At 50.0% G+C, this 24695-nt stretch overlaps 10 protein-coding genes across 10 annotated transcripts, besides 12 other annotated features; 4 read left to right on the top strand and 6 right to left on the bottom strand.

Moving 5' to 3' along the window:
• Nucleotides 1–372: 372 nt before the first annotated feature.
• ACLA_023960 (putative proline-rich, actin-associated protein Vrp1) lies at nt 373–1800 on the bottom strand (the record flags this gene model as incomplete). Its single annotated transcript, XM_001269106.1, has 2 exons — nt 373–1626; nt 1684–1800. 2 exons carry the CDS (start codon nt 1798–1800, stop codon nt 373–375), a joined length of 1371 nt encoding a protein of 456 aa, XP_001269107.1.
• Nucleotides 913–947: a microsatellite.
• Nucleotides 914–947: a microsatellite.
• Nucleotides 1801–2131: 331 nt separating the features above from the next.
• On the top strand, nt 2132–3409 carry ACLA_023950 (uncharacterized protein; the record flags this gene model as incomplete). Its single annotated transcript, XM_001269105.1, has 1 exon — nt 2132–3409. The coding sequence occupies one exon, from the start codon at nt 2132–2134 to the stop codon at nt 3407–3409; it is 1278 nt and encodes a 425-aa protein (XP_001269106.1).
• A 254-nt stretch (nt 3410–3663) lies between these two features.
• ACLA_023940 (60S ribosomal protein uL1) lies at nt 3664–4573 on the bottom strand (the record flags this gene model as incomplete). The annotated part of the gene is made up of 4 exons (XM_001269104.1): nt 3664–3926; nt 3989–4182; nt 4308–4485; nt 4555–4573. 4 exons carry the CDS (start codon nt 4571–4573, stop codon nt 3664–3666), a joined length of 654 nt encoding a protein of 217 aa, XP_001269105.1.
• Nucleotides 4076–4109: a microsatellite.
• Nucleotides 4574–5062: 489 nt separating the features above from the next.
• ACLA_023930 (uncharacterized protein) lies at nt 5063–6076 on the bottom strand (the record flags this gene model as incomplete). The annotated part of the gene is made up of 1 exon (XM_001269103.1): nt 5063–6076. The coding sequence occupies one exon, from the start codon at nt 6074–6076 to the stop codon at nt 5063–5065; it is 1014 nt and encodes a 337-aa protein (XP_001269104.1).
• Nucleotides 6077–8125: 2049 nt separating this feature from the next.
• ACLA_023920 (uncharacterized protein) lies at nt 8126–10268 on the top strand (the record flags this gene model as incomplete). Its single annotated transcript, XM_001269102.1, has 6 exons — nt 8126–8392; nt 8599–8887; nt 8937–9050; nt 9100–9428; nt 9482–9874; nt 9936–10268. 6 exons carry the CDS (start codon nt 8126–8128, stop codon nt 10266–10268), a joined length of 1725 nt encoding a protein of 574 aa, XP_001269103.1.
• Nucleotides 10269–11209: 941 nt separating this feature from the next.
• Nucleotides 11210–11255: a microsatellite.
• A 543-nt stretch (nt 11256–11798) lies between these two features.
• Nucleotides 11799–12638, top strand: arfA (putative ADP-ribosylation factor; the record flags this gene model as incomplete). The annotated part of the gene is made up of 4 exons (XM_001269101.1): nt 11799–11946; nt 12076–12320; nt 12406–12471; nt 12546–12638. The coding sequence occupies 4 exons, from the start codon at nt 11799–11801 to the stop codon at nt 12636–12638; spliced, it is 552 nt and encodes a 183-aa protein (XP_001269102.1).
• A 688-nt stretch (nt 12639–13326) lies between these two features.
• On the bottom strand, nt 13327–14161 carry ACLA_023900 (uncharacterized protein; the record flags this gene model as incomplete). The annotated part of the gene is made up of 2 exons (XM_001269100.1): nt 13327–14026; nt 14100–14161. The coding sequence occupies 2 exons, from the start codon at nt 14159–14161 to the stop codon at nt 13327–13329; spliced, it is 762 nt and encodes a 253-aa protein (XP_001269101.1).
• Nucleotides 14162–16205: 2044 nt separating this feature from the next.
• ACLA_023890 (uncharacterized protein) lies at nt 16206–17426 on the top strand (the record flags this gene model as incomplete). Its single annotated transcript, XM_001269099.1, has 1 exon — nt 16206–17426. One exon carries the CDS (start codon nt 16206–16208, stop codon nt 17424–17426), a length of 1221 nt encoding a protein of 406 aa, XP_001269100.1.
• Nucleotides 17427–18791: 1365 nt separating this feature from the next.
• ACLA_023880 (protein ERV29) lies at nt 18792–20017 on the bottom strand (the record flags this gene model as incomplete). The annotated part of the gene is made up of 5 exons (XM_001269098.1): nt 18792–18864; nt 18929–18993; nt 19054–19547; nt 19613–19725; nt 19851–20017. The coding sequence occupies 5 exons, from the start codon at nt 20015–20017 to the stop codon at nt 18792–18794; spliced, it is 912 nt and encodes a 303-aa protein (XP_001269099.1).
• A 385-nt stretch (nt 20018–20402) lies between these two features.
• Nucleotides 20403–20437: a microsatellite.
• Nucleotides 20438–20443: 6 nt separating this feature from the next.
• Nucleotides 20444–20467: a microsatellite.
• A 26-nt stretch (nt 20468–20493) lies between these two features.
• Nucleotides 20494–20517: a microsatellite.
• Nucleotides 20495–20525: a microsatellite.
• Nucleotides 20522–20545: a microsatellite.
• A 1201-nt stretch (nt 20546–21746) lies between these two features.
• Nucleotides 21747–21776: a microsatellite.
• Nucleotides 21777–22021: 245 nt separating this feature from the next.
• On the bottom strand, nt 22022–23245 carry ACLA_023870 (uncharacterized protein; the record flags this gene model as incomplete). Its single annotated transcript, XM_001269097.1, has 1 exon — nt 22022–23245. The coding sequence occupies one exon, from the start codon at nt 23243–23245 to the stop codon at nt 22022–22024; it is 1224 nt and encodes a 407-aa protein (XP_001269098.1).
• Nucleotides 22880–22899: a microsatellite.
• Nucleotides 23246–24289: 1044 nt separating the features above from the next.
• Nucleotides 24290–24315: a microsatellite.
• Nucleotides 24316–24695: the final 380 nt, after the last annotated feature.

Below are 24695 nucleotides of genomic sequence, written 5' to 3'. Positions count from 1 at the left end.
CGCTTGCCGGTTATTGATGTAGATGATTAGCTTCGCTGTCGCGCAATGTGACGTTGTTTTTGCTTCCTCGTCGGAGATCCTATGCTTTACGTATCGCCGTCCAGCGTCTGTATTCGGTCACGTGCATCGTTTCCCAGACTGTCCACCATTGATACATTATCGAAACATAAGAGAAGTGCCTACAAACAGAACAAATATCATAGATGATGGAATTCTTTTCGCTAGAAATTTGTATGCCTTGCGACAATGACTCAGGCTTCATGTACAGGAGAAGTGCACAGCTTCATCATCCACCGAGGCTCTCTGTCCAACTTACAAAGAAAAGCGTAGCACCAAAAAAAAAAAAAAAAAGGTCCATATCTTGTGATCATACTATCCACTCAGCGCACTGAGGTCTAATGGGACACTGCTACCTCGCCCAGCACGATACCGCCGGGCACCCCCGACGAATGGCCTTGGTTTAGGGAGCAATCCATCACTTTGGAACTTGAACCTAATATCATCGACTGGGAGTATTCCATGCGGTCCTGCACTCAAATGACCGGGCGAAGATCCGCCATTGGTCAAAGTATAAGCACTGGGATCCAAGGTTGAACGACCCACTGGATGACTGGGCGATGGCGCTGGAGCTTGTGTTGGTGGAGGAGGGGGATGACTTGGGGGAGCGACCGGCGCAGTAGGAGGTGCTGAGGGAGGAGGTGGGGGAGGAGGTGCCGAAGGGGCAGATGCAGCTGGTGGGGGCGGGGGCGGAGCAGATGGCGCATGGTTGCTGTGTCCCAGGGCATTCCGAGCCGCTTGTACTGCGATGGAAGCGGCCGCTGCTCCATTAGTATATGGCGAGGGGGCAGCCGATGGGGGTGGTGGCGGAGTGGATCGCGCAGGTGCCGGGGGAGGTCGAGGCGCTGAAGCTGCAGGAGGTGGCGGAGGAGGAGGAGGAGGAGGAGGAGCAGCTGGTGTGGAGGAAACTGGTGGGGGAGGCGGTGGTGGAGCTGGTGAGGATGGTTTCCTCGAGGTCAATGGGGGTGGAGGTAGCTTCGCTGAGCCTGGCAACGGAGGAGGCGCTCGTGGAGGTGGAGCATCAGGTGCAGATTTGATGGATGTAGTTGAGATTGCGGATGAGGGCCTTGAAGCCGGTCTCGGTGGGGGCTTGCGCAGGTTTGCAACTAACGGATTGACCGGAGGAGCAGCAGGCGGTTCTGTCGACTGAGGAGGCAGCGGTGGACGGGCACCTGGAGGCCTAGGAGCGGATGCGACAGGGGGTCTGGGGGCCCGTGAGCCTTCCGAGTCTGACATATAAGGTGAGTCGCGATTTGCTCCAGTATCGACCCCTCCACGACTGCGCAATTTTGGCATTCCTCCTACAAAGAGCCCTCCTAACTGAGGAGCAGCTGGTGCACCGCCATCCCCCATAGAGCCACTTTCGCTGCTACTCCGTAGTCGGTTGCCTGGAGGTACAGGTGGTGCCAATCCGCTCGGAGGCTTCGGCATGCCAGGAACAGGTGGTGCGCCAGCAATCGGAGGCACCGATGCTTTCGTTCCCCCTCCTGCAATGAGCGGTGCTGATCTGTCATTTGTCACGGCTTTCTTCAGTTTGGTACCCTTGCTGATGTCTGAGAGAAGAGCGCCCTGTCAGCAAAGTTAGCATCGGCGCCCCATATGACACGGCCATGGGATTGGACGAACCCTGCCTTTAGCCTCCCCCTTTGTAGGCCGGTTAGGGAAATTTCCAGGAGGAGGAGGGGGAGGGGGACCTCCCATCCCTCCAGGCGGCGGCGGAGGGGGTGGTGGAGGAGGAGGCATCGTGGTACTGTGGATGACAAATGATGGAATTGACGGCTTGAGAGAAGTAGAAGAGCGATGAATGTAAAATCAAGAGACGAAGGATTCAATCCCCCGTAAGGATATAGGTCATTTGACGACTGTTATTGTTGCGGTGATGGCTGTCTTTTGAGAAAGACAAGTACGTCAGGCAGCGGAGTTAGTGAGTAGCAGTAGCTCGTAGTACTACTTAGTGGCGGTGCTGCGGCAGTCCCTCCAGTGCGGTTGGCCATCTCCGCTTTTCTCTGCCAACGCTTTGGAGACGAGGGAAGAGAACGGTCGACTCGTTACCTCCTGGTCATCTCGATTCACTATGAAGGGCATTGCTTTCAGAAGTCAGAAGGCCTCAAGGCCCGAAGCATTGGTCTGTCAATTTTGTCGGTTTTCCAGCAAGCCTGTTGTCCGTCAGACACCGTTCGCGCGACGCTATGCCTCTACAGCCTCTTTCGCTCCCCGGTTCCAACCAAGCCAATTGCGACCAAGGAAGGATCCTAGGAACCTATTGATCGTTACGAGATCTGTCCCTGGACGATTGATATCAGTTGCATCAGATGCTTCTACACTTTCTGACCCGGAGAGCGCCTTGCGACAACTCTCCCAAGAATCCTCAAAACTCCGAAACGTCAACTCCGTACCTTCAAATGAGGCGATTTTGCAGATTCTGCGGAATTGTGAACAGATAGCGGAGGCGCTCGTGAGTCGGGAGCAGGACCACAAAGAGAGTCCTTCCTCAGCAAGGGAGGAAGGTAATGCGATCTCCTCATTACTGGACCTAGAGGAAAAGAACGCTTCGAAAAAGCGGTCCAAGTCGGTTCTGAGTGCGCAACCACACCTAGCCGACGCCGTGACGGAAATCACCACCGAGCTCCTCCAGGACGAAAAGGTCTTCATTTCCCCGGAAGCCCTGGCATCGTACACCAAGACCCAGACTCTCTTGAAAAGAGCCGAGCATTTCCCAGAAATCTTCCATATGTACGCCCATAAGCCAATTCCCGAGGAGAACAGCTCTCCAGTCAAATACCATAAGGCGAACCCCAAGAGCGTCAACAGCGCAATTCCCGCCGAGCTCGCCAATTCGGCCCTGGCAGTCGCCATCGAACAACGGAATCTCTCCCTCGTCCTGTCGATCATAGATAACACCTTCTGCGCCCCGGCTTACCACCGAGCTAAACTCTTCAGAAAGGCAGCCGTACCACTTGGTGGCCTTGCCGCTACACCCGCCGCTTGCTACGCTATTGCCTCGTGGGCCTCAACTCTGCAAAACACCATGGACCCGAGTACAGCAACGGGTATTGCATTCGCAGCCACCCTTGCCTATGTCGGAGGCACGTCTTCGATTGGCTTGTTGGCCATTACCTCGGCAAACGACCAGATGGAACGAGTGACCTGGGTTCCGGGTATTCCACTGCGGCATCGCTGGCTTCGGGAGGAGGAGCGGGCAGCCCTGGATAAAGTTGCTGTGGCTTGGGGATTCAAGGATATCTATATGAGAGGCGAGGAAGAGGGGGAGGAGTGGGATAATTTACGTGAGTTCATTGGCATGAGGGGGATGATCCTTGACAAGACCGAACTTATGCCTGGGATGGAGTAAAACACCAGTTATTCATATTCAGTTGTACTATATCTATTTGATTTGTCATAACCATAAATACTAGAACCTAGCAGGAGTGCGGTTTTGATATACCAGAGAATAGAGCGGTCCAGTCAGGGATACGAACTACAGTGTAATCGGTAGAAAAAATTAGGATCGAAGTCGTGAGTATTACATTTCCTAACTATGGCATATACAATCTCACTTCTGAGCTCCTAAAGACACCCTGACACAAAGCTAATTGCGCAGAACATCTAGTAGATGCGCTTGGGGGGAGACATGGTAGCCTTGAGGACAAGGCTGCCAACGTTCTGCCAGCCCTTCTTGAGCAGGGAGACGAGGTAGTTGATGGCCAGCATGACGTTGGCGACGAGCTCGTCGTTGGTCATGCCGACGTTGCCAACGGCAACACCGAGACAGAGAACCTTCTTAAGCTGGAACTTGATGGTGGACTTGATCTCGGTGATCTTGTTGGCCATATCCTCGTTGTGGGAGACGGGGGTAGGGAATTTACCGGCTGGAATCACCGTTAGCATTTATTCGAGATCAGATTACGAGGGATAAAATCGGAGCACATACCCTTGGACAGACCGGGACCCAGGAGACGGGGAATCTGCTTGATGAGGGCTTCGGAAGCGACGAAGGCATCGTACTTGCGAGCAAGCTTCTTGATGAGCTTCTTGTTCTTGTTGAGCTTCTTCAGATCATCAGCGGACATAGCATCGATGCCGTGGTGCTTAGCACGGTCGAGATCGTGCTGGTCACCGAGAACACTACAGGCGATCAACTGTCAGCCACGTCTCCCTTTCGATTTCGAAACCGTCCATCTTCTTGTGTCCAGATTCCTCCAGGCTGGTACACCACCAGATGCGGTCGGTTTGCGACGAATTTGACATACCAGATGCTCATGTTGGGACGGGGAACGCTGGGCAGCTTGATGGTGCCGGAGAAACGCTTGTCACGCTGGGGGTCGTAGTTCTTCAGGCCGATCTGAAGCTCGACGGTCTCGAGGAAGTTTCTCTTCTTCTCATTCTGAGAGTAGTTGAGCAGCTGCTCGACATTCTCGCGCACTCCGGCTGTGATGAGACGAGTAATTAGTTGCCGCACTATGAGACTGTTCCTACTGGTAAAGGATCAGAACATACCGACTGTGATCTTAGACATGATGGTGACAGTCTTCCAAAAGAATCCTTTAAACTCTTATGGTGTGGCTCTGCGCTGAATACCGGTGCAGGGACTAGAAGAAATTGAGACTTCAATGTTCGCCGTAAAGAAATCACGTTCTCCGCTTGTGGGTGTGGATGACGCTAGCCCCAAATGAACTAGGGTTGCCCTAACTTTTGCATCTCTGCTGACTAACAAGCTACATAACTTTCTGTTTATTGAATAATAGTATTTATGTTCACAGACAAATAGAGAGTTTACGGGGATATCTAAGGGCAAAGGATATAGAGGTGGATGAGATAATCATTCCCTTACTTCGGATTCAAGCTGGGCAGTCATCGCGCACCCGATAGATTATACAGAGCGCCTATGGCAACACAAAACCGCATCAACTTTCTCTACTTTCTTCTCATTTGAAGTGATCGTCCAGTAACTTGAGTTGAGTCGGTGCTAAGGAACGTCTTCACTTGGCGATAATGAATGGGCAGCTCAAGCAGGGATATTATGGCCGAAGTTAAGGCCAAGATTATCCAAGTCCCAGATCTGGCCCAGTTCACCCAGATCCACATTGAAAAGGTCAGTCAAGTCTGAGGGTGAGGGTACTAGTCCCTCCAAATAAGGAAAACGTGGTGTCAAAGAAGCATGCAACCCAATCCCGAGCTCATCCGACGGCAGCAAACCGTTTATATCACCGAAGACGTTTTCTGAGGCTAAACGAGTCTCGGAAGTCTTTGGCCCTTCCGCAGAGTCGGCGGGTTTTTTGGGCTGTAAGATCGTATGTTCTTCTGGGGACAACGTGAGATTGTTAACGAGCTTTGTCAGTACTGAAAAGAATATTGCGGCGGTTTTAGTACTGTGGCCGATATGTTCCAAAGTATCAAGGGCTATTGCAATGGCTCTAAGGATCCTTTCTCGCTGAGGAAGACAGCGATGTCGATCATGGATCACAGCTGAACATAAAATGGCAGCCGTGTCAAACATTGCAAATGGCGCAAAATGGGGGTTGGTATTCGAAGGCTCCATGCAATCGAGTAATCGGCGAGACGCCTCCATTAACTTGAGGGCGATACCAACGGCAGTAGGCTGAAGACTCTTCTCGATACTGGCGGACCCTTGGTCAACACTCTTAGTTAGACATCGTTTCAATGGCATAAGCATCACCAAGTAGGCAATTGTATGCAGCTGAATTCGTTGCACCTCTATATAGTTGTAATCACTGTCCCACCGCGTATCGGGGTCAGTCAATTGAAAGGCAGGAGGAAATGCAGCCAGCCATTTCTCTGTTTCTTGTTGGACAGCAACGGCTTGTGTGGGAGTCACGATCCCGCCTATCACCCCAGGAATTTTCGTTAGGGCTCGCCCCAGTTGGCACTGAAGTGCAATAGGTACTATAGGCGATGGTAGATCCGCCTGTGTACCATCGGTTTCTAATCGTAAATTAGGCATCTCGACAGAGCAGTAATCGCTATTGATGATGAAGGGCCGCGATAGCATAAGTGACATTTGCCTTCTTGAATGAGCACCTAACTGCAAGTTTGGTATAAGGGTGTAACTGACCAGTCCCAGCTGTACAAAATACACCAGACTCGCCGTCTCATCTCTTTGTCAAACTCCGGGATCCCCGATCTAACAGAGCTCCTATGCATACCTATCCATTGATTAGCAGCTCCTTTTATGACCAGAATAGAGCAGTTTGTACCCAGCTCCTGTGCCTCATGGATGGCAGAGCTTAATGCATGCCACGACTCGACAAACATGGCTTGGGCTTTGAACCATGTAGCTGTAAGAAACAATTGTTGAACCTGAGTTAATCCCCCTTTACCTGGAGAAATGGTGTTGCTCAATTGTTTTGTGGCGTAATGGTAGCGCTCCGAAAGGGCCTGAACATTCTCTCCCAATTCCAATTCCAGCTGCTGTCTTGCTTCTATGTCGAGGAATAGTAAAGAACATGCACAAGTCCGTAGCAAGAGACCTGTAAATTCCGGTGTTAGAGTCTGGCCATTTGCTTTACCTGACCACCACGTGGAATAGTCGCGTAAGAACATCGGTGGGTAGAGACAGCAGTACTGCGAGTTGATGCCCCCAATATAATTCTGTATGAGGAGATCTAACATTCTGTGAGCTCAAAATACCAAACAGGGAACTATGACACACACCCGTATACGGTTTCGGGGGTATCACACGTAGCACGCTCTCCATCTCTGGAGAATATGGTCTTTGAGGTGTAGGTGATACAGCAATGGAGTTCTATCAGAGCTTAGGTCAACAAAGAAAACGACAGTTTAACCATTCATAGAGCATACTTCACTCGCATAGCCTTCTGCTAGTCGAACTTCGGGAAGATACCCTAAAATCTTAAAGTCCTCTTCATTTTCCCCGGCTGATGTCGCAGCATCAGCCAAGTTTGGCTGTGCCGAATTTACACCAACTTCACGATAAGCAGCATTTGATCTGAGCATACATTAGTCGAGGACTGAAACAAGTGAGAGCGTGTAGGCGGACCTTGAATCATTTTCAGCCGCTTTACTCGATTTCATCACCTTCTTCGGTGCAAATTTACAGAGATGGGCAATCCTCCTTGCCTGGCAGTGATTACATGGCCACTCACGGCTACACTACGAGGTATGTCAGCCATTGAAATGGAATACATATCAGATTGAACACCAGTGGTCCAGCTTGCCTTCTGTTTCCGACGTTGGCACTCTGTACAGGAGGTAGCCAGACGGACTGCCCGTCCATTTTCCGTCTGGTTCGCCATCGCAGGCAGTTCAGATCATGGAATACACTTTAAAAACCCACTGCACATTGCTTACTCCATTTAGATGAGATGAGAGTTGAGGATTAGTGAGTGAATATGGTTCTCTTCTTCAAAAGGCTGACGGAGTATGAACGATGAGAATAAGCTCCGTTTCCACAACGTGGAGAACCAGTGTGACACGTGACATGATCACCACCATATCATGCAGGCATTGGGCTAGATACTGTTGTTAAGTCTGATAAACTTCCATTCATGCCAGTAAAATCCTTCAGAGTAGAAAAGAAGCTCATTTAGAGGGATATATCCCCCGGCTTCTTGGATTCTTGCACCAGGACACGCAGACAAGCATAAAACGTTATCGTCATCTAGGCATCCCTGCAGAGCATCTGTCACGGGGGAATATATATGTGTCTCGAGGAAGGATAATCAGCTGCATGCGCTGACAGAAACAAACCAAGCAGCCAGATAAAATAAGTCAAAGATTCTGTATCACATCGACACCTAATTGATCATTGATTCCTGCAGATGACTAGGGTCATTTGAGTCTCTTCAGAAGCCACACGAGCATCCGTTGAAACAAGAAGCTGAATTTAGGCGCTGGCTAGGCGCAGGTAGAATTCTTGTGCCTTCAGGGTTGAGAAGATATTAATATCTCCTAGTCTCTTGTTCTTTTCATTTAAAATCATTTACCTATCAAGTCCTTACTACATCGTCATCTCGTCTGCCCTATATATGTTCAAGATATACAAGAATTGATGGTATATTGAGCGGTTTACAGCAAGAATAAGGGAAGAATGTCCAGCTTCTCGTCAGCGCGTAGTGATCAGATACCCCACGCATACTACTCAGCCTTGACCAGTCGACCATCTCTTCAAGATGAATTCCACGACATTGACAACGAGGGTCACTTTCAAACATACTTGCGTCGGCTGCAAGATGCAACGACACGGAATTTTGTGTTGGACTTTGGCAATGATGATGCCTGGTGTGCGATGAATCTGGAGCTGGAGGATATCTCGCTGCTGTTGCGCCATCCAGTAAGCTTGTTCCAGTACACGACGGTACTTGGCTATTGCTAAGGCTTTGAGCGTTCAGAAACCTAAATGCTTCGGGACTAGATGGATGTGAGTTAGACCCCTTGCCAATCTAGACAGTTGTGCTGATGGTTGTCGATTCCAGCAACATCTGGGCCCCTGAAGAACAGAAGGACTTCATAAAGGTTTGCTGTTGAACGAATCTCTGGGAGGATAATGTCTGACGGGATTAGGCGATCATGAGCTACTATGGCGTCTCAGAACGACTACAAGGAATGATGTGTACGGATCCTGTGGTAGTTCCATCTAAGCCACCAGTGCCTGCTCAATCATTCAGGCGTAACTTTCGCAAGAGTATCGATCAAACTCCTCGTTCTCGCATGGAAGATCTTGAAGATGGATTCCTGAAGAGCCTATCCCATCCGGATGAGATACAGAAGGCAGCTTCATTCCGTGGCCTTACATTCGCCCATGTTACGAATCAAATCTGGCATTTTTGCTCGGTGGATCATGGACCCCGATGTCAGCACGATCATTCGCATGGCCAATATAACTTGCTGATTAGTCTTAGATACCTGTATCGGGTACAATTCGGTCTATGTGATCCCGAACATGAATATCTCGAATGGTCGGGATCTTCCTAGTGGCAAACGTCTATGGTCCTGGTTGATCCTTTGTGATAACGGTGAGTATTCCATGCGAGTCCAGATAACCCTCACTGACCCGTTTTTGAGGTACTGTCATTTCAATCCAGGAGAACCCATTTCCTAGGCTAGCCGAACCACGTTCAGATGCCGAGATCAAATCAGTACTGGGTATTGTTCGCCGAAACGTGCAGATGATCTTTTCAGGAATGTCCAAGCAGCACTTCGCGTCATCAGAAAGTGATTCTTTGGTCACGATCCGTGTGCGCGCTGTGGGAGATTCATCTTCAGATCATGTAAGCATCCATCAAGACGATGGCCCTGGCTTACTCTTTTACTACATTTTCGATGACTGGGTCTCGAGCTATGCGCTGATCGCCAAACGCGAGCATCAATACGGGGTCTTGCTGGACAAACTGGTAAGTAATCACTTGGAAAACTTGCTGACTCATTGATCTAATTCCTACTATAGAGACAAGATATGTTAACTAAACCGGCCGTCGACTTGGTGAACGAACTGCACTGGTTGGGAAGAAGGATGGCGGTCCTAAAGCGCGTTTACCAGAGCTATGAGCTTGTTTTGACGCGCGTGCTTCAAAGACAGCGCTTGCTCCGCGATGAGGCGCGCGCACATCCTAGAATGGTAACTGGGCATGCGCTGCGAGAAAATGAAGCAGGAAATCTGCAACACCCCGCTCTACAAAAGAACCCATCAGATCTGTCCACCTCTTCAGATAATTCAGTAGGGGTGCGGTTGAACTCGGCAGCGGTGGCTCGGATCGAAAGACTTCTTGACCGGATCAAGTTATATTGTCTGTCTGAGATTGACGCCTGTTTGATGGAGAAAGAATCTCTCACATTCCTGGTCAGTATCCTGCTCTTTTGCACTTTCAAGGACGAGCAAATAATTGACTGGTCAATTTTAGAACTTCAACCTTATCGCCCTCAAAGATTCGCAGGCCGTTGAAAAGTTGACGAGAATCACTATCCTGCTAGCTAAGATCACGATCTTGTTTCTACCTGTCAGTCTGATGACGGCGTACTTTTCAACCGAACTGAGCGGCGTCAAAGGCGAGTATACGCAGACAGAATACTGGGTCAGCTTTGCAGTGATCATGGTCTTATCGATGCTTGTTCTCGTCTCCTTTGGATACGCCAGCGGTACCATCGAGGGCAAGCCCATATATCGATCATTGTGCCGCAGCTTTCTGTCCTCATCCAAGGATAAGTTGGCGCATCCACGAGACCATGTTGACTAATCCGCTCTTGTGCCATCACGTTTTATATGTTGACCAAAATTGAGAACAGACGAGAAGCTTTCAAACTAGCAATGACCCTGGATTTATGGTTATGACGCGCGGATGGAGTGGTCCCTGTGGATTCTGGGTTGCCAGTGAACGACGAATATATGGACCCAATAGATGGGACCTGAATTATGACGATTGCGGCATGGTCAGATGGCCATGATACCAAGTACTGTTAACGACCGCCTTGCCAAGGAGAAAAAGGCTGAGGGTCTGAAAGCACGAGACAGCGATAACGCAATTGGGATATATCTAGGCCCAGTGCCACCCAAGGCGGTCCAGTGGCATTCATGGTCCAGCCGGGGACCTATCAGACGCTCGAACGGTCAATCAGTATTATGAATGAATGTCTGAGCCTTGATTCGAGGAGATGAAGGCAAAAAGGGAGAAAAGGACGTTGAAGGGGGGTGGGGGGTATCCAGGCATCAAGGTAGAATAGACTATCTGAGTCTTTTAAAAGGCAGTCCGTATTCAACGGTCCACTCCGTAGATGCAAAGTATCAAGTTGTTCTGATCCAGATTCAACTGTTGCTTCATTATCATCACTGCCTTGAAAGGAGCCGTTCTTAGTGCGCCAATCGACGGGAAACACCGTGTCCTTTTCTGGGCCAGGCAGAGATGATTCAAGGGCGAGTTATCAGGGTAGACAGCCGACAAGGAGGAGGATACGGGTAATTTTGGATTCCAGATGAACTTTTGATGAAGACAAATAAGAATCCTCGATAAACAATACCAGGAGATTGATTTAATTATCATTATTATTATTATGGTCAAGTGAACTGAGTTGCTTGTTCATTATTATTGATTATATTTCTGGTGGTTTCGTTAGTGACGGAAGCTACGCCGGCGGCTGAATTTCTCGACCTGACCGTTTTGCACCCAAAAATTCCACCGTCGACAAAAACACAGACAGAGAGAGAAGTCAGAAGACGGAGACAGAGAGGATCACAGGAGAACCCGACCTACTACTACCTGACTACGACTAAGGTGTGTATCGACCTATTCCATCCCAGCCTATCTATCAAAGTCATCCTTCCCACACCCCCTTCCTGTATTCCACCCTTCATTATTGCTTTCATTATTCCCAATTTCACTTGTGTTGGTAAGTCTGTCTGGCTTCTGATTGTTTTCCTCATCCCCTCCCCTCCTCCATGTCACTGTCTCCTGTTTCCTTTCCACTCTCCCCTTCTTTGCCTCCCCCTCTCCCCTGACTCTGCATCACACTGTTATTCCCCGGGTGTGAACACGCTCCCCTCGTTCTTCAAATCACCCCATTCCTAGTCCTCGTGGCTTTTTTTTTTTTTTCTTTCTCGCCTTAGAGTTGGATTATTTCCATCCTTCTTATCTGCAATTACCATAATTTATATCCTCTTGCCTTTCGACCCGAAGACGCAACGCCGTTCCGATTGCTTCTTCTTCTCCAGGAATTAGATTGACTGATTTGACCTTCGCGCTCTATCTAGACTCGCTCACACCACCGACAACATGGGTCTCACCTTCTCGAAGCTGTTCGATAGACTATGGGGGAGAAAGGAGATGCGAATTCTGATGGTTGGTCTCGACGCCGCCGGAAAGACCACCATCCTGTATAAGCTCAAGCTTGGTGAAATCGTCACCACCATTCCCACAATCGGTCAGTGCTATGTTTCCCGTGGCTTCGAGTCGATTCACCTCGTCCACGGTCTATCACACTGGGGGATCTCGATATCCGCTTACTAGGAGAGTCGTCGATGCTGACGTATGATTGGTTGTTGTCACAAAGGTTTCAATGTCGAGACTGTCGAGTACAAGAACATTCAGTTTACCGTGTGGGATGTCGGAGGTCAGGACAAGATCCGTCCTCTCTGGAGACATTATTTCCAGAACACCCAGGGTATCATTTTCGTCGTTGACAGCAACGATCGCGATCGTATTGTCGAGGCCCGGGAAGAGTTGCAGCGCATGCTGAACGAAGATGAGCTCCGTGATGCTCTGCTCCTTGTTTTCGCCAACAAGCAGGATCTGCCTGTATGCAACCCTTTGATCCAGTCTTGGCGGTTATTTTGGCACTAGAACGTGTTGTGGTACGGCTACTGATGATGATTATCTTTAGAACGCCATGAGCCCCGCCGAGATCACTCAGCAGCTGGGTCTGCAAAGTCTCACCCGCCGTGCCTGGGTAAGTTTCGATATTGCTCTAATCACAGGTGTTGAGATGCTGGCGCAGACATGGACTAACATGATTCCCTCCAGTACATCCAATCCACCTGCGCCACCACGGGTGACGGTCTGTACGAAGGTCTGGAGTGGCTCGCCGATACGCTGAGGAAAGTGAACAACAACTAGAATGTTATAATGCGATGAGGGGACGATGAATACCTGGACATGTGACGAGGAGTTGTGCGAATGATGGTTGGGGGACCAGGGCCGGCAAAGACACCTTGCATACAGAAGGGATTTGCTTCTTGGTGGTACTTTTATGTTCTCTTAACGGCTCTTCATTCCTCTATGCTATTAGCTTTTATTTCTTCTTTCGTCCCGGCGTCGATTCTAACAAATACTCTTTTTGTGCCTCTTTTTTTTTTCTTAAGAAAAAAAAAATATTTCCATTTCATCTGTTGTCCATGTCCTACCGTCAAAAAGGCGCGACGTTTATGATTTACTCAGAATGGTTATGTTTTCACTAAGCATATGGCTAGGATCTGGATGTAGTCGGGACGATTGGAATAAAACAATCATAGTGTTACTTGTCCTGATATCAAAATCCCACGATCTCTGATCTCCTTCACCGACTGTTTTCATGACCAATATATACACATGCTACTACTAACTCGCAGTCCTCAACCCCTCAACTCGAACGCCTCACCTCCGTGCCACTCACCCACCACACCGCCGCCCGAATAATCTTCATCACACACTCCAGCTCCCCCTCATCCCGCGGCGCATACACCATCACAAACCCCGGCGGCACGCTCCTCGCCCACCACCACCACCCAGCGCCCCAACCATCCCACGCCAGCGGATGCCGCTCCCCCTACCCCTTCTCCAACACCGCCCTCACATCCGCCGGGTGCAGCGCCAGATGCAGACTCCCGTCACTGGAGTGCGAGTGGCACACTTCGCCGTGGCAGGTGAGGCGGCGGGCCTGGGCGGGTGAGAGCACGCGCGACGCAATGGCGGGGCTCTTCGTCGCGGCGACCGCAGCCGCGCAGAAGATCCCCGTGCTGTGTTTCTCGAAGCAGGAGGTCCCCGTGCTCAGCGTGTGCGGGTGCTGCGCGGCGAGACCGTGGATGGCGCGTGTGAGCGCGGCGTAGTTGGCGGCGCTGGCTTTCTGGTCTGTCTGTCTGTGCGGGGCGATGCCTGCGACGTGGGGGCGCGGCCCGTGTCGTGGTGCGAGGGTGTGAGGGAGGAAGCCGTGTTTTGGGTGCAGGGTTGGTGGGAGGGAGGGCGGTGCGAGCGGGTCGGGGATGGTTAGCAGGCGGAGGACGGTGATGCGCGCGTAGCCGGTTGGGGTGGACGGGGTGCCGCCGGGGCCGAGGGCGAGGAAGGCGTGGTAGTCTTTGCGGATGTAGTGGGCTGCGAGGAGGAAGGAGGGGAGACAGGTGAGGAGGATGAGGATGGGGAGGGCGGAGGGTAGAACATGTGGTGGTGCGGGTGTGGTGGGTAGGTGTTTGGAATCTGCGGCCAGGTTGATGGTCTGGAGGAGTTGCGGGCTGGTGAGCTGGTATTCGGATCTGCTGGCTATTATGTTGTATGCTTACCATGTTGATGATGTTGTCGTGGATGAGTGTAGTTCGATGTGCATACGAGGGAGAGGAGTCGGCTTTACTGTTTTGGGTTGGGATCATGATAGAGATGCCGTGGTGCATTGTAGTTGAATCTATTTATACAATATACCCTTCCTCTGAGGTACGATCGTCGTCGTCGTCTTCGAAAGAGACTTCACAATCACGCAAGACAGCTCCAGGTGAAGTCGGCAATTCTCAATCATCACTGTTGCATCATCCGCAGCGGGTGACTTGATGCCATGGCGAGTGTCTATTCCAAGTCATGGAATTGGTCAATTGAAGGCCATTCGGGCGTTAAGCGAGAAGTTTGCCATGGAACTGTTTCTCTTTGACAGGTTGACAGGCACTGTGGCCACATTTTTGCGAATACAAATCCCGACATTTGTTGTCGCACAGTCCAAGTCAGTTACGAATCATCCTATTAGTGATGCTCTAGCAGCACTTTACTGATCATGCAAATACAATGAATATGGATATGCAACCAACTCCCATATGCATAATTCACCGACTATCTATGGATGATCATAGATGGTTTCCTTGAAGTTGAAAAACGATATCTCCGCCTTGATATCAAGAGTGCAAGTGTCGATCAATTGTAGCCCCTCCGTGAACTGGCCGTGTCAATTTTCAGACACGGTTTGAGCTAGAGTACCGTGCAGACGGCTTGACGGTCGCGGTTTGTTTGATCCTCGTATACCATGGGATTTCCGTGAACGAGTGAGGTGCAGTTGCACGAGTATTCGAATCATGGACATAAGGAAGGATAGTGGATCTTCAATAAGACCCCTAAGTGTCCATACTTCAGTTATATCAGTGACTGATCGTCGCACACTCAATTCGAGGTAGGTGCGGCGAACAATGTATGGATGGTTTCAGCATCACAACTCAATTGCATGGTACAGAGCACATCCATACAGGAGACGTCGCTGAGTCAACTGCACATATAGGCAGCCGAATTCTTAAGGTGTCAGACGACAAGGGAAGCCAACTGCTCGACTATCCTTCGCGAAGTCATAATTTTGGGATGGCGATGCCGGGTTCTGCGTGAGTCTGATGGTAGCATCAGTCCTCTCACGCTATGAACCAACTTATGGTTTCAATGATGCCGCCGTTGACTTCTGAAACGCTTCTAGCATCAAGGTTTCAAGCGGAAGCATCCCTCGTGAGCCGAAACCTTCTCCAACAGCCGCTCGGCTGCAAAGGAGTCTTCTATTAAAAGAGAGAAGGGGTGATGGCAGATACCCTTGCTGTATGTACCTATGCAATAAGGTAAGGGTGGCTTGGAGAAGAGGAATGTCAATTTCCATAGAAAGAATGGAAGATCTTTGAACTTACCTACTCTGTACATGCAGGAATGTGTCTTTTCTTATTTTCTTGCTGCCTGTTTCATAGTGTGTGGGGGAATCCAATGGTGATTCATGGGTTTCAACCCTCAACGCTCATCCAGCTGGGAGAGACGAGAGACAAGAGACAATACAAGAGACTTCACAGAACTACAGTCTCATCCACAATGAGATTGCATCTGTACAGCATATAGTCTTATGATTATTATTCTCTGAGACTGGTTGATGACCATATCTCAACCTGAATTGAAGACTAGAAAAAAATCCCGTGTCTCCTCCAGAACGGTCCCGCCTCTCTCTCTCCATCCGCCAAGAGCGACAATCACCCAACTTCCCCTGACAGCCCGAAACCAACCTCTCTCTCTCTCTCTATCTAGTTTATCCATTCATCCTCCCATCAAATTCATCTGTTCTCCTCCTATCCTCGCTTCTTCACCTTCTTTCCCATATCTCATTTCATTACCTCTCTCTTCCCGTTCGTTTTCAACCACTCTCACCCTCTGATTCCCCTTTTCTCCTGTGCAGATCGCTGGACGATCTTCCTGTGCTCTTTCCTCAGAAATTCCGCGTTGGGACAGAGAACGCCCTTCATGTTGTCATCATCATTCTTGCAGAGATCGAAGTCAAAGTACCAGTGCCTCCGGGCCAAAACGATTTCATAAATTCTCAGAACAATTCAATTCCACAACCTGTCTCCCGGGCTCTTTTCTCTTTTCCGTCGGATCATCTCACCCCCACGCCCCTCTCCGTTTTTCTGAGACACCTGGTCGCAGTTCACCGCCATGTGGCTGTACAGAGGCGCTCAATCGGCCGTCTTCTACTACGCCACCTGCACACCATGTGCTATCTCCGTTGACCGACGAAAACGCAAGAAGGAAGCCGTCCGATCGCAACGAGAGAAGGAGAAAATCGATGCCGTCGTCACCGATCAACCGAAGCCGTTCCCCCAGCCAACCCCTTTCAGTACCAATCCAGGATGGGCGGAGGAAATCGCTCTAGGACCGGGTCCTCCGACAAGACGAGGAGGCCATCGGAACAACCATCGACGGACCGACAGTTGGAATACAGACGCATTCTCGCCGGTAGACTCCTGTCCAGACGGAGGCGGGGAAGCGCTGCGCAAGGACAAGAGCAGTCTAAAGCACCCTCTCGGGGATCGATGGAATCGTATGCGTTATCAGCGCGAGGACGAACCACTGTGGGGCGAAGAAGTGGAGGTAAAGGGGTCCTCGGTGGGCATCTCCGGCCGGGGTAAAGCGGATAGCGACGAGCCTAGCAAGTACTATGTCGCTCGCGTACCCCCCGTCAACGACCTCCATCCTCCGATTGTGAGCGGACCCAAGAGCAGGGCAGAGACTAGATGGATGCTGCAGCCCCCTCCCAGTGCCCGAGTCATGGCCGGGAAGGAACCGTCCAACACTGCGGTCCGTCAAGGCGACCACGGGGGTCAACCAAAGGACATTCGTAAAAACAAGACGGTCTCGGGACCTGCGCAAAGAAACCGACAGTTACCACCGCTGACCACTCAGGCTACTGAACGAAAAGCTGCCAGCAAGCCCACCCCTACTGTGGTGTCTCCCTATGACTACATGGCCCAGAAAGCACCAGCGCCCGAAAGCGACAGTCAACCCCAGTCTTCTCGCGAACTTCAGCCCAGTCTACTTCCATACGGACGTGACGAGTCTACGCTTGTCATCTCAGTACCAAAACACGCGCGTTCCGATTCTCCCTCTACCATCGCCTCTTTGGGGTCCTCGGAGGCAGACACTCCTAGTATCTCATGGCAGTGTCCCGAAACCCCCACGTCACGGCCTGGGTCCAAAGCAAACGACGACAGCAGTCGGAATGTGCGTCCGAAGGTAGCAAAGACACTATCCACTTCGCATCAGGATAACAAGATGCTTCATCTATATCAATTGGAAATCAACGACGACGGGCATGACGAGTTTGGATTAGGCCAATTCGAGCCGCTCCGGCCCTGGCGTTGGAGTATGGACATTTGAGTCCCTTGATCTTGATAAACCCACCCACTTTCCTTTCGCCGTATCTACTTATCTACCTTTTTGGCTTGTGCATCTTTGGATGATCCCCAGCAATTGGTTTGTTTTTGTTTTTTTTTATTTTTTCTTTGGCGTTGGCAGCACAAAAGCGGTTGCTTCCCTTATATTTCTCTTTCTTTTTCCAATGTTCCATTCGCATTCTCCATTTGACCTTCCACTCAGCATAATTGGATCTTCCCATCTACAGGACTCTCTCAATGGCAGGACCAAACGAAGAGACCAGATGAGCCCGATGATGTCCTCCTACCAACCACCATTTTTTTTCTACCACCGTCTGTTCCAATCGCATATGCTTCTGTCTCTCCAAGTTTGTCCTCCTCATCCTCAGCGCAGATCACCACCATTCTTTAGCCGTCTCCTTTGCTTCTCTACTTACTCGTTACTTCCAGTCGTTGTCCATGCTCGAACTTATTTCCTTGTCCTCGCTCTTACCTCTCTAAACTTAACCTTTTCCCCTGTATACTACCTTCCTAATTACATAACGTCTTGCTTCCACTGTAGTATGCAGAGTATACATACCCTCACGTCCAACCCAAAAACAAAAATAAACGAACGTGTCAGACAGTCGCACACTGACACGACTCGCAAGTCGACGTCTTGCATAACCGGACGAGAACTAGTGATGCATCCTGCATGCAAGGACCATCCAAATACCTAGGTCCTGGTCCTTCATGTACAGCGTACAAAATGCACTTACTCAAGTGCACCGGACTGGATTCCTTTTCCTTACAACCTGTCTAGGAGTCAATAATGTGACCGATTCGATTTTTCTATTCAAGGCGTTTAGTACACTTGGTCCTTTCTTTTCTTTTTTTCTTTTCTCTTTTCTTATTTTTTGTTTCCAATCCCTTCCAGTCGCATCGTACATGATTCATATCCGCGGACCATACTATACTCCGCACAATGAGCTTCATTGAAAGAGAGAGGAGGAAAAAAATAAAAAATCAAGAAAAACCAAAGAAAGCGAATTGAAGTGATCTTCATTCCTCATCTCGATTCTGATCGATCTAAACAAGCACAAACACTAGTCTAGCCAACCATTGAATAAAAATCCTCGAGACCGGAGTAAGGGAGGGAGAGTGAGAGAATTCTTTTCAAAAAAGGAAAAGGGGAAAGGAAAAGGGGCACCGGACTCCTTTTCGATGATGTGGAAAGTTCAAAGAAGAAGCTGATTATGTTTTTTACAGCTTCACGAGATAAAGGGGAAGAAAGAGGGGGCCTCGGTAGAAATGAAATTTCATAGAGACATGTTCATGAAGGAAAGTCCATGCGGAATGGGGAAATATGTGGATGTGTGAAAAAAAGTGCTTAGTAGACTTTCTTCTTCTCGTCCATGCTGAGTTGGCCGGGGCCCATGTTGACCAGGAGGACAAGGCCGCCACTATAGGGATTAAAGATTAGTGGTGTGGCCGATTTCTTAGCACAGGGAGGATATAGAAACTTACACGATGGACAGGATCTGGAAGAAGTCGTACTTGGCGAAGTCCTTGTGGGGGTGGTGAGGGTGCAGCTGAATGAGAGTCAACAAAGATCGATCAATAATTCCCATTAGGGTTAGGCAAAAACATACTGTCCAGAAGTTGTTGACGAGCACATTGAAGACACTCAGCAGCACGACGAGGATAATGGCGCTCCACTTGGCCTTGAAACCGACGATGACCATGACGCAGGCGATGAAACCGAACAAGCTCACCAGCACGCGCCACAAGCTCCACTGCCCGGAGAAGACGAAGCCGACGAAGAGGAAGATGAGCAGCACGCGACCCGCAAACTGGACGTACATCTTGCGGTCCTTCTCGTCCAACTGGGGCAGGCCGGCGGGGACGAACTTCTTGCGGACCCACGAGTCGGACAGGACCATGAGGAGACCGCCGACAACGCTGAGGTTGCGCAGGAAGAAGTTGAGATCAAAGATCAAACCGTAGCCGAGACCTTGCGTGACGACGACTCCGAGAAGACCCGCGACGGCGATTTCGGTGTGACGGCGGCTGATGACCAGGAACGAGCAGACAGACATGGCGATGACGTTGAAGATGAGGAAGGTATGTGTGATTCCCCAGGGGACTAGACGAGAAGGGAAGGAGATGTTAGGACTCGAGCCCGAGAGACCATCCAGGAAAGCCGCTTACTCTTCCGGTAGTCACGGAGGTAGAGGAGCTGATCGCTCCATTGCGTGAGGATACGTATGCTATCCTCGATGAAGGTCACCACGATGAGGAAACGGCCAATGGCAGGGAGATATCTGCATAGTGACCACAAGTCAGCCCTCGATTTGACATTTCCAGCTCAAGGTCCCCCTTCCGAGAAGGAGAAGAAGAAGCCACGCTAAGATCCAGAGACCAGGTATAAAATGGGGACGAAACGTACGGCTTCACAGGATCCGAGATTGTATCCAGCCAATCCTCAATCTTGCTTGTTTGTTCCCGGATCGCATCCAGTGGACTCGGGTCGCTCGTGGCATCTGCTCGTCCAGGCCCGCCGAAGGGGTTCTGGTGGCCGAGATTGTAGCCCGCGGTGCCGCGAATTTGGGCCATGGCGGGAGAAGCAAGCGATAGGAGAGAAACGAAAGCGGGACTTTTGAGAGATCAAGGATAGATCAATGTCAGTGAGGAGTCGAGCAACGACGGAGCAAATAAGTCAATGTAGACTGTAGGGAGTGGAAGCCACAAGGAGCCGAGGCAGCGGTGGAGAGTGGGAGAAGAAGAACAAGAAGGGGATGGAAGTCGTGGTATACGAAAGGGTACCAAGGAAAAAACAAGCAAGCGAGGGAGAATGTCGACAGGAAAAATGGGGTGATGGATGGGATGGGATGGATCATAACAAACCTTGAGAATGGAGAGAGAAGGGTCGAGAGTAAATACCCAAAGAGTCAATCAATAGAAGAGCTGAATAGCAGACGGGGGTGGGGGGGGGGGAAACAAGAAGAAGACGAAGTAGAAGAAGAAGAAAGAGAACGAGAGTGATGATGATGATGATGATGATGACAAGAATACTTTTGTCCTGTGATGCACTGTCTGTCTGTCTGTCTGTCTGTGTCTGTCTCTTGTGTCTCTTGTGTCTCTCTCTCTCTTTCTTTCGTCTCTTCGACTTCCTGTGTTTGCCCGTGACTTTGTTCAGTTCAGGCCACGATGACCGAAACACTTCCGCTAGTCTGTTTCTGGCATGGTTGCCAAGTCCATAGCTCTCTGCGTCCAGTGACATCACGTTTCTCTATCTCTTGCTGGTCCTCCCATCGATACTACCTAGTATGTACCTACTATGTAGTCACCAAGTGTAACTATTCCGAAAAAATAGATTGACTTACACTACTCCGTACTCAAGAATCAATTGCTCAGAGTTCTTGAACGATTGACACCTCGGTGGTGTGGCTGCACGACAGCCAGCATCCAGCATAACCCCACATATCATTCAGGGACGTCGATCTTCCGTCCCTGATTCGGTCTCGCTCCTCGTCATATTTCATTCACAATAAATAAACAACAGCAAGGCAGAAGTCCGTCTCAAGATTTGATTTCCAGATATACAATATCTTTCATGAGTATTATCTAGATACTCAATTGATACAGTACAAAGAGTTCCCATGTATGTGGACCTACGGAGTAGGTGAAACCAGAACTGGCCCCTCGTCCCACTGTCGGAGATCTGAGACGGCCACCACCTCACTAACTATCTAGTCACTAATCATCGAATGCTCCTGGCAAGCCCCGAATAAACAAGCTCCACCCTGTCTGGCTGGTTGGTTGCTGGACTCGAAATATTGAGATCTGTACTCAAAGACTTGACCTCGAGAGGCACATTCAATCATTATGGCAGGATCGAATATTGAATAGCTAACTTCCAGCCAGTGTTTAGATCAGCGGTCGATCCTGATCAGTGCACAACTAGTCTTCCATCTAACTACCTCAATACTTTGTCTTCAGCATTGACATATATCACTTATGAAGAAGACTCGGATTGGCCTAGAGAGTCCAGAGTAGAAACCAAGAGAAACAAATATTACATGTACCAGTCACTAAACCATGATGATTACACTGCGAAACACAGGCTTCAAAGCCTCAGCATTGAAGGATCTCTTCAAGCAATTATCAATCAGAACAAATATGTTTTTTGAAGAAAAAAAAAAAAAGTAAAGTAAAAAGAATAGAAAAATAAATCAGATCACAGAGACACAGGAAGAAGTACAGGAGTTTCCTTTTTCTTTTCTTGTTTTTCCCTCCCTCCCTCGTCCAGACAACTGTTCGTTGAACTTGGTCCAGTTGACCCTTCTTTCTTTTTTTTCTTTTTTTCTTTTTTAACAGTTCTTCCCCCTGTGCTAATACTCGCCATGAAGTTGAACCACCAGCCCCAGGTTGGAGAACTTGGTGACTTGGTGGATGGTGGAAAACAAACATTATCCCAAACGCCAAAGCCATGAGTAATAAATACAGTCCAAGGCGTTGTACCCCGGGATGGAATGGAAAGCGTGTTGATCTGATGCGACATCGTGATCGTCCCCCCCCCAAAAAAAAATCAAGACAGGATATGGGTACATGGGTAATTTAGGCAGCCCAGTCGGAGTCGAGGGGGTGGCCCTTGTGCTTCGAGCGCAGAAGATCGGGGATATAGGTGGGGGTCACAGTGACCTTGGGCTCGACGGGAGCAGGAACGGCGGGGGTGGACTGGCGCTGCTGGGTCTCGGAAGCGCTGGCCTCGCTGAAGCTCTCATCGGCCTTGCCTGTCTTCTTCTTGGTCTTCTTGCTCGACACAGTGGTCCAGTCATCGATAGCTTTCGCACCAAGGATGCGCATCTGCTCCTCCTCCGAGGGGAGGCTCTGGTCCCACTTCTTCGAGCTGGAGGCAGTGGCGGGAGCCTGGGTCTGCTTGGCAGCGGGCGCCTCGAAGGTATCCAGAAGGCCCACGTTGGGGCTCTGAACGACCTTGGTGGTGCCATTAGTGGTCGGGCTCACGCCCTTTGTTTGCCATGCGTTCGTCTGGGGGGCAGCCGGCTTCGACTTGGCGGCTTCGCGGCGCTCAGCGTCCCGAGCCATGTGAAGCTGTTTCTCGAGAAGCTTGCGTCGCTCAGCCTCGGCCTCCTGAACCTGCTGCTTGCGAGCCTCATTCTTCTGGCGCTGCTGACGCTGCTTCTTGGTCTCAACCTGCTTGAAGGACTGAGTCTTCTGCTTCTTCTTGGGATCTTCCACAGATCCAGTGACACGAAGGACCGAGGCGCTCGGGGCAGGGGCCTCCAGCATATCGGAGACATATCCAGCGGCAGAAGAGGTGGGTGGCGCCGTGGGCGATGCTACCGGGGACAAATCATCATCCGCATCCGCGCCAGTGGTGGAGGAGGTGCGAGTAGATCCATGGGAACCAGGGCGCTCGCTAGCCTCAGCCTCCAGCTGGCTGATCGCGGCGTGCTTCTTCTTCTTCTTCTTCTGAGACTTGCTCTCGCCGCCGCTCGCCTGAGCAGGGATGCCATCCTTTACCGCGGCAAAGCGCTTGGCCATCTCCTTCTTGTCAATCTCTTCGTCATTCTCATCGGCCTCCGGGGTCTTGTATTCGACGGCAGGCTTCTCTTCGACCTTCTTGGTCGCCGGGGCCGAAGTGGTTTCGGGAGCCTTCTTCGCCTTCTTTTTTGGTTTCTTGACACCCAGTGCACTTTCTGTCTTCTCAACTACAGGCTTGATGGGGGCCTTCACTTTGGGTTGGGGGCCATTGTAATACCATCCCAGACCGCCTGCTACCACGAGCAGCAGAGCCCAACTAATGTAGGGATTCATCATCGTTAGAGCTGTGTCAAGCAAGGCGATGTCAGCTTGTCATTCGCGAAGGCGACGTAGTTTTAGTCTCCGAGTCCATAGAGTTCATACACACCTTGAAATTCGTTCTTTCAGAAAATGTTAAGAGAAAGAAGAGAGGAAGGAAGGAGATGTCGTAATATGTGAAATCGTCGTTGGCTCGTGTCAGTCGATACCGGAGTACTTTCGCGTTAAAAGACGGAGGATAAACGGCGCGCAGCGCAACCGAAGACTGGGCGGGCGGAAAGGACGAAAGAGGCAAACAGGAGAGAACCGTCTCAAAATGCTTCGAGGGTATTCCTCCAGCGCAAAGGAAGAGAGAAAAGGAAAATCAAAAGCGAGCTTCGCAATGATTTATGCCAGACTATATCATCGAGCTGGGAGCAACTGAAGACTCGAGACGCAAACGAAGAGTCGAAGGGGTTGGTGGAGAATTGCGACAAGAGAGGACAGATTGCCTCCGCAAACCGGGGCGACGCTGGCTATGAGACCAACACAACACCGCTACTCCTCAGACGATGGATTATCAGGGATATCCAATTCTCGTTGCTAAATTTGGTATCGCTCAAGGAATTGAGTCAATCGGAGAAATTGTGAGGTTGCTCAGGGAGCTGACTGTGCGTCGGTGAAGAGAGGCGCGAGATGAGGGAAAGGGAAAATGAGATCACCAGAGGGACATCGAGGCAGCTGTCGGATTCTCAAAGAGAAATGAGATCAGAGAAGCTGAGGGATTGATGGACCCAAAGATAATCACAAAAGTGAATTCAAAATGACTGAGCAGTCAAATGAAAGAGTGAAAGGGCAGACAGATGGAAAGGGAGGAAGACCAGAATAATAGAGGACAGATGTGAAGGGGCACTAGTCCGGTAGTCACTAGTTAGCAGACTGTCTCCTGCTTACCTTAGTTAAGAAGATAGATACACGCTATGTATCTCCACCACCAGCAAATATAATGGATGATATTCACTCACCTTCATCTCAATCCATCAAGCGCATTGAAGATGGACTAATGGCGTTGGTGATTGGCAGTTTTCCTTTTTTTTTTTTTTTTTTTTCTCATTCTTATTGAGCTCTCGCGTAGACTCAACCTGTCAATTACAAGCCTACATCTACACATAGATTTCATATCCTAGTCCAAGTAGAAATCTATTCCTCACACTCCTGCTACAATCAACAGGGGTGAGTCTCAGAGGAGATTATCATATTATTGACTTGAGTACTTGACTAATTCCTCAAGTCTTAGGATTCCAGGCGTCTTCCACTTCTTCCATTTCCCCCTGACTGATGAATGTCCGCAGAGCCTAGGTAGTCTGGGTTCCCTTGACTTGGGAGTCGGCATGATTGGTGCCGAGATATGGAGGTGGTTCCTAATAGTAATAATAGCCACAGCCATCGTTCTTGGGAGAGGACAATGGAGTATGGAGGTTGGAGTTTG

This window comes from Aspergillus clavatus, genomic scaffold, assembly GCF_000002715.2.
Source record: "Aspergillus clavatus NRRL 1 1099423829805 genomic scaffold, whole genome shotgun sequence".
In the NCBI taxonomy this organism is placed as follows: Eukaryota; Fungi; Ascomycota; class Eurotiomycetes; order Eurotiales; family Aspergillaceae; genus Aspergillus; species Aspergillus clavatus.
This window is presented reverse-complemented; position numbering and strand designations above follow the sequence as displayed.